The following is a 6,805-nucleotide window of genomic DNA, read 5'->3' as shown; positions in this document are numbered from 1 at the left end:
TACCTTATGCCAGGCAGCCAGGGAAATAGTTAAAAACAAAACAGACATGATCCCTGTTCAGGAAAACTGACACTCCAGCAAGCATAAGTCAGTGTGATGAATGCTGTGAAGGGGGAGGGAGGGAAGCTACCTAACCCACCTTGGGATCAAGGAAGGCTTCCTGAGGAAGAGGCATCCAGACTCAGATGGGAAGCCAGGGTGGCAGAGGAGAGAGAAGACAGAGGGAATGGCATGGGTGCATGGTTACTCCCCTCCCCTAGGCAGTAGAGATGGGCCCTCTGCCCCTCCCCCAGTCACAGAGAGCTGGTTCCTGACAGTTCCCTTCCCTCCAGTGACACCTGATCCCTGAGGCGCCCAGATGTTTAAACACCTGCCTTAGAAAGCAAAGACCAGGAGGTGTGAGAGACTGTTTCTTTCTTTCTTTTTTCTTTTTTTTTGAGTTGGAGTCTCACTCTATCGCCCAGACTGGAGTGCAGTGGTTGTTCCCCCTGGCCACCGCATCCTCGATCTGCTGGGATCCGGCGATCCTTCCACCTCAGCCTTCCAAGTAGTTGGAACTACAGACGCGCACTACCACACCCAGCTAATTTTTTTATTTATTGTAGAGATGAGGTCTCACCAAGTTGCCCAGGTGGGTCTCGAACCCGCGGGCTCACCTCAGCCTCCCAAGGCACGGGATTACAGCCTGAGCCACCGAGCCCGGCTCTAGAGACTGTTTCACTCAGGGGACTGACTCAAGCTTACTGTTGCTGAGTGATGGAGTATGATACAGCTGTGAGACGTGAGGTGGGGCCTTAATTGTGGCGGCCAAGAACACCAGGGTGCTGGCAGGGATTGGGGAGGAGATTGTTCAGGCCGCAGGGTGGAAAGTAGATCCTGCCATTTCATCTCCCCCTTCCTATTCCTGTCCTACTGGATGGACAGAAAACAGACAGCAGACAGATCCGCGGGTGTGAGGTGGCTTTATTGGAAGCATTGCGGTGTGGGCGTGAGGAAGCTGGACTCTCACCAAACTCACCCTCTCATTCACATTCGCACTCATATTCACATTGATTCTCCAGGCCCTGCCCTGGCTGAGCAGAGGAGCAGTGGGAGGCCTGGTCCTCCATTCAGGTCCTTGGTTCCCCAGGCCAGAGTGGTTCTCATCCCCTTCACTCAGGCACAGGGCTCCTTCTGGTTCTGTCATGGGTTAACTGCTGTGGCGCTTGCTCTAGGGAAAGGAGAGGCAGAATCACAGGCTAGAACCTTAGCCAAGGTCTCAGAGGGAGGAGGCAGGGCTGAAGAAGGCCAGGCTTGCCTTGGCAGAGGCCTTCTGCAGTCTCCGGATGATGCGTTCCACCCAGGGCTGTTTTGGGGGTGCACAGAGCTGGCGGCCCTTCACTGTGGTGAACCTGGAGTCAGAGGTCAGAGGTCAGAAAGAATGGAGCTCTGGAATCCAGCGTGTCTGAGAACTTGCTTCAGGGGTTTCTTTGAAGAGGTTGGGCTTGGCAAGGAGAAGAGGGATAAGAAGGTGGGAATATCGCCAGGGCACGATGGGAGAGATGAGGTTAGACAACCTCCCCATAACTCACACAACAGCGGGCACCCTGCAGCCATCCTTGATGAGGAGGTAGCGAAAGTCTCTCACAAGGTGTCCAGGGAAGGGGTGCCGGGCCACAGACAGGCAGCAGTCTTCAGCATCATTGGCACCACCCAAAGCTGGGACTGGAATAGGGGAAGAAGATGACAGGACACAGGGACCTTGAGGAGGGGAGGCCATAGCCCTAACTGGGATTAAGGATACCTGTGTGTGTGGCTGGGCAGAGGCAGTTAGACCTGACATTCAGCCAGTATGCACCAATATGGCCCTATTGGTGTGTATGTGTATACAAACACACACACACACAATTTATATATAATATTGATATACTATAATAATATATTATATACTATATATACATATATATTTATATATATATATATATTTTTAGTTGGAGTCTCACTCCGTTATCCAGTCTGGAGTGCAGTGGCATGATCATGGTTCACCATATCCTCCACCTCCTGGGCTCAGGTGATCCTCCACGTAGCTGGGACTACAGACGTGTACCACCATGCTCAGCTAAGTTTTTGATTTTTTTGTAGTGATGAGGTCTTGCTCTGTTCCCTAGGCTGGTTTCGAACTCCTAGGCTCAAGTAATCCTCTTTTCTCAGCCTCCCAAAGTGCTAGGATTACAGACGTGAGCCATCATGCCTGGCTAAATATATTGTCATACTTCTAAACTGTTTGGTAAATAGCCACTGCCCTGAGCCCCACAGATGATTTCCTGCTGCACTGATCACCCATCCTTTCTCCCAGGGTGTCTGAACTTCCCCACGATCCAGCTAATAAAGAGTTAATGCTGGTCAGCTAATAGAGTTAATGCTGAGGGAAGGGTGGATTTGGGGTGCAGAGTGGTATTAGGGGCCTATGAATTGCTAAAAATTTTGACTAAGCCCTGCCTCAGACTCTTCCCACTCGCCCATCTTAAGCAAATATGTACTGTTCTCTCTTGTCTGGGAAACCGAGGCAGCAAAAAGTAAACCTGCGAGAGGGCCATAGCCATAGCTTAGTGTTGCTGAGTGAGACAGACCCACACTATTTTTTCAGGGGCACAGATACCCCCACACTCAGAGGCACACACATGGAAACTTCCAGACTCACCAAAACATGCAGACCTATGTGTTTACCTGAACTCACTGTGTCCCTCTAGCACCAACCAGTCTGAGATCTAGACATCACCCTCTGCCCAACCCCACCTCCCCTTCCCCCACCTCCCTTGCCCCCACCTCCCCTACCCCCAACTCCCTTACCCCCACCTCCCCTACCCCCACCCCTCCCCTCAGCCTTACCAGAGAAAGTCCAGAGAACCAGCAGGCTGAGGGCCAGTAGTGGGGTCACACGGGGTGCCATGGAGGGTAAACAGAGGCAGGCCACAGTGAGTGTGTGAGCACAAGCGGTCTCTGGGTGTATGCAGGAGTCTATGAGGCTCAACTGGGAGTGCAGGGGAGCAATGGGACACGCACAGGCGTCCTTGCGTGGTGTGAGGGGTGTGAGCCTAGGAGCGTGAGCGTGTGAGCCTGTGTAAGCCTGTGGCTGCCTCCTATTTATGGCCCAGAGCTTTCGCTTTCTGTGTCCAGAAATTCCCCTCATGTCCCACTCTGTGGATCCCCTTTACCCCCCTCTTTCTGTCAGAACCTGACCCTGCCCTTCCTCTTACCCCCCTCAGTGGCTTCCCTCTCTTCTGCTTTCCTTGGCTCCAGCTCTGGGAACCCAAGCAGTCTGCAGTCTGGCCAAGAAAAGGGGAGTGTGCACTGTACTCCAGAGAGAGGGTTTTCACTGTCATCTTGTTGGTGGCATTTGTATCGTCCACCACGGAGCTGGGCTTAGAAGAGATAGTCAGGGTTGGGGGCCCGAGTGAGGGATTGTGCCCCCTTCCCTAGGCTTATCCCTCATCCTCACTGGTGCTTCTCTTCTTTCTGGGGAGACTGATGGTGCCCTTAGGACTGCCATGAGAGTCTGGGGTGGCCCCGTAGGTCATCATGATGCCAGCCCAGTCACCATCTGAGAACCAGTACCTTCTTTGGGACAAGCAGAACTGAAAGGCAAGGTTCCTTGTGAGGAGGCCCAGGACCCTCATCCCACATCTTAGGCCTCTGGGACTAAACCCCCAGGCTCAGCAAGCACTGTCCTTTCTCTTTTTACCATCTTCCTATGCCCAACACCTGGGTCAGAGGAACAGCTGGAGCAAGCCTGGCCTGAAATAGCCCCCTTTATCTTCCCCCTTCTCTCAATCCTGGGAACCAAGAGGGGATTTCTAAGGAGAGGGGCTGGCCAGCTCATATTTAGACACATTTCAAAATTTCAAGGAATCGACAGATGGGGGAGGGGACAAGTGATTTCCCATCCTTATGAGAAAGACTAGAGGAGATGGCTTCAAAAGAGAAATTCATATAGGGGCACCCATTCAATCACCCCTACTCAAGCCCTGAACCCTCTTTTGGATGAGGGTAGGGGGAATGTTACCCTCTAAGTTTCTGACTTGTCCTCTCTCCATTCATTAATAACAGTAGTAGTAATAGTATTTCTGGTTGTTTACTATGTGCTAGGCTCTATATCAAGGACTTTACCGCTATTATCTTGCCTAACTTTCCCAGCAATACTATAGTTTTTATTCATTTCACATTATCACCCCTGTTTTACAGATAAGAAATAGAGGCTTAGAGCACAAGTTCACACAACTAGTAAGGACTGGAGCATGACTTGAACCCCAGTGTCTTTTGCTATAGGGCTTGTACATTTTACCTCCACCCCACACCACTGTCTGCCCACAGTCCATGAGTCAGAGTATACAGCACATAGCACACCATACAGAGGACTCAAAGTTAGTGTGCTTAGGTTGGGTTCCAATTCCATCACTTACTTGTGTGACTTAGGTGAAATTATCCAGTCTCTGTGTCTTCGTGTCCTTATTTGTAAAATGAGAATGGTAAAAGATTTGCTTCTTTTTTTCTGAGTTAGAGTCTCACTCTGTCGCCCAGGCTGGAGTGCAGTGGCACACTCACAGACACCACAGCTTCGACCTGCTGGGCTCAGGCAATCTTTCCGTCTCAGCCTTCCGAGTAGCTGGTAGTACAGGCACGCACCATCACCCACAGCTAATCTTTTATTTATTGTAGAGACAAGGTTTCGCCAAGTTGTCCAGGCTGGTCTTGAATCCTGGACTCAGGCAGTCCTCTCATCCCCACCTTTCAAAGTGCTAGGATTACAGGCACGAGCCACCATGCCTGGTCAAGATCTGCTTCATAGGATTAAATGAGAAGCTCTGAGTAAAGCTCCTAGTTAGGAGCTGGCATGTAATAAGTACTGACTATTAGCCATTGTTATCCTTCTGTCCTTTTATTCAGATGCTTATTCATTAATTCATCTGTCTATTCATCTTTCCATTGATCTATGCATCCTTCTGCCTATGGTGTTTCTGGTTATATTGCTTGCCCCAATCCCACCCACTCTCCACTCTTTTTGGCCCTGCTCTGGTCCCAGAAGGCTGACCTCTACAGATTGCATTAACCAGGACCCCTTGTTTCCTGGCTTCTGTTTGGGTTTGGTCCATGGGAGAGAGCAACAGGAGATCACTGGTGGAAGAAGAGTGTAAACCAAAAATAAAATTCCAAGTCCCCTTGATGACTGAATGGACCCCTCCAGGTCAAGGGAAACCTGAAACACTAAATTCCAGGGTATGATGAAAAAGGAGGGCAGATGCGCCACATTATATTCCCTCCCCTGTGGAGTTTAGGCACAATCAACTAGCGTAGACATAAAAATAGAGATCACGAGATTAACAAAACAGATTCTGTGGCAATAAGACACCAAATTCCAACCTGACTCTGGTATAGCATCCCATGACAGACAGCGGGTCCTAAAGGAAATAAAAATATCTTACCCCAAATATGTTTCTTTGACACATTTTGAAATGAGCAAGCAAAGCCATTTCTTGGAGAAATTTGCATCTGTGGAGAATCCCTTTTCCTAAAAGACTCTGATACCCTTTAAGACATTTACCACCTATTCTCTGAAGTCTGTTACTTAGAGATTTCATCTACATAACAAGAACCTTGCTTTCACAACCCTATTCCTTTTTTAAAAAAAAATAAAATATCTATTTATTTTAGAGTTGTGGGGTAAAAGCGGGATTTACTATATGAATAGGTTGAATACAGGTGAAGTTTGGGCTCCTAGCTGGTCCTCTCTTCCCCTGATAGTGAACCAGGTGCCCAATGTGTTGCCACGTGCCTCCCTCCCTCCCTCAGCTGTGTCCAGCATCTGCCAATCCCACCCTTGTGAGATCATACCTCCCATCTTAACTCAAGCATTTATTTCTACTGATTGCAAATTATTTAGACATAGCTTAACTCTTCCAATCAACTGAAAATCAGAAAGTCTTTGAATCCACCTTTGTATGACTTGTAAGTCCCCCCTTCCTTTCTGGGCCAAACCAATGTAAAACTCACATGTATTGACTTATGTCTTTGCCTGTCACTTCTGTCACCTTAAAATGTATAACACAAAGCTGCAACCCAACCATCTTGGGCACATATTCTCAGGACCGCTTAAGATTGTGCCTCAGGCCTTGGCTAAACATATTTGGCTCAGAATAAATCTCTATACATATTTTACAGAGTTTGGCTTTTTCATCAAGAGGAAATTGGAGTATTAATTCCCCAAATCCTTCATCCTGCCGTAGTTCTGGCAGTGAACAATTTCCTCTGTGATAGTTGTTCTTAAAGGGTAGTATTTGGACAGCAGCATCAGCATCACCTATATTGATGAAAAAGCTAAACTCTGAAGAATATTTAAAGAAGTTTATTCTGAGCCACATATGAGTGACCAAGGCCAAGGCACAGTCTCACAAGGTCCTGAGAACATGTGCCCAAGATTGTTGGGTTACAGCTTAGTTTTATACATTTTAGGGTGACAGAAGTTACAGGCAAAGGTGAGTCAATATGGAAAGGTGAGACATCTCAGAGGGGATAGGGCCTACAGGTCATAGGTAGATTAAAAAACTCTAATTTACAATTGGTTAAAAGAGTTAAACTGTGTCTAATTTGGAATCAGTGGGAAAAAAATGCTTGAGTTAAGATAAGGGGAGTTATGAAAACCAAGGCCCTTGTTATGTAGATGAAGCCTCTAAGTTTAACTTTTAAATAAGTTGCTTAATTATAATTTTGGACAATATATAATGCTTCAGAGAAGAGGTGATAAATGTCTTTTTTTTTTTTTTTTTTTTTT

The 6,805-nt window shown here is 47.8% G+C and overlaps 1 protein-coding gene across 1 annotated transcript; it reads right to left on the bottom strand.

Moving 5' to 3' along the window:
• Positions 1–945: 945 nt before the first annotated feature.
• Positions 946–3,080, bottom strand: CCL19 (C-C motif chemokine ligand 19). The gene is made up of 4 exons (XM_008070750.1): positions 2,869–3,080; positions 1,572–1,704; positions 1,298–1,391; positions 946–1,210 (listed from the first exon to the last, which is right to left on the bottom strand). The coding sequence occupies exons 1-4, from the start codon at positions 2,927–2,929 to the stop codon at positions 1,190–1,192; spliced, it is 309 nt and encodes a 102-aa protein (XP_008068941.1). The 5' UTR covers positions 2,930–3,080; the 3' UTR covers positions 946–1,189.
• Positions 3,081–6,805: the final 3,725 nt, after the last annotated feature.

The sequence above is a fragment of the Carlito syrichta genome, unplaced genomic scaffold (genome assembly GCF_000164805.1).
Source record: "Carlito syrichta isolate Samal-C Ts95f unplaced genomic scaffold, Tarsius_syrichta-2.0.1 Scaffold112228, whole genome shotgun sequence".
Lineage (NCBI taxonomy): Eukaryota > Metazoa > Chordata > Mammalia > Primates > Tarsiidae > Carlito > Carlito syrichta.
Note: the sequence above shows the minus strand (reverse complement) of the source record. Positions and strands in the feature narration are given on the sequence as shown.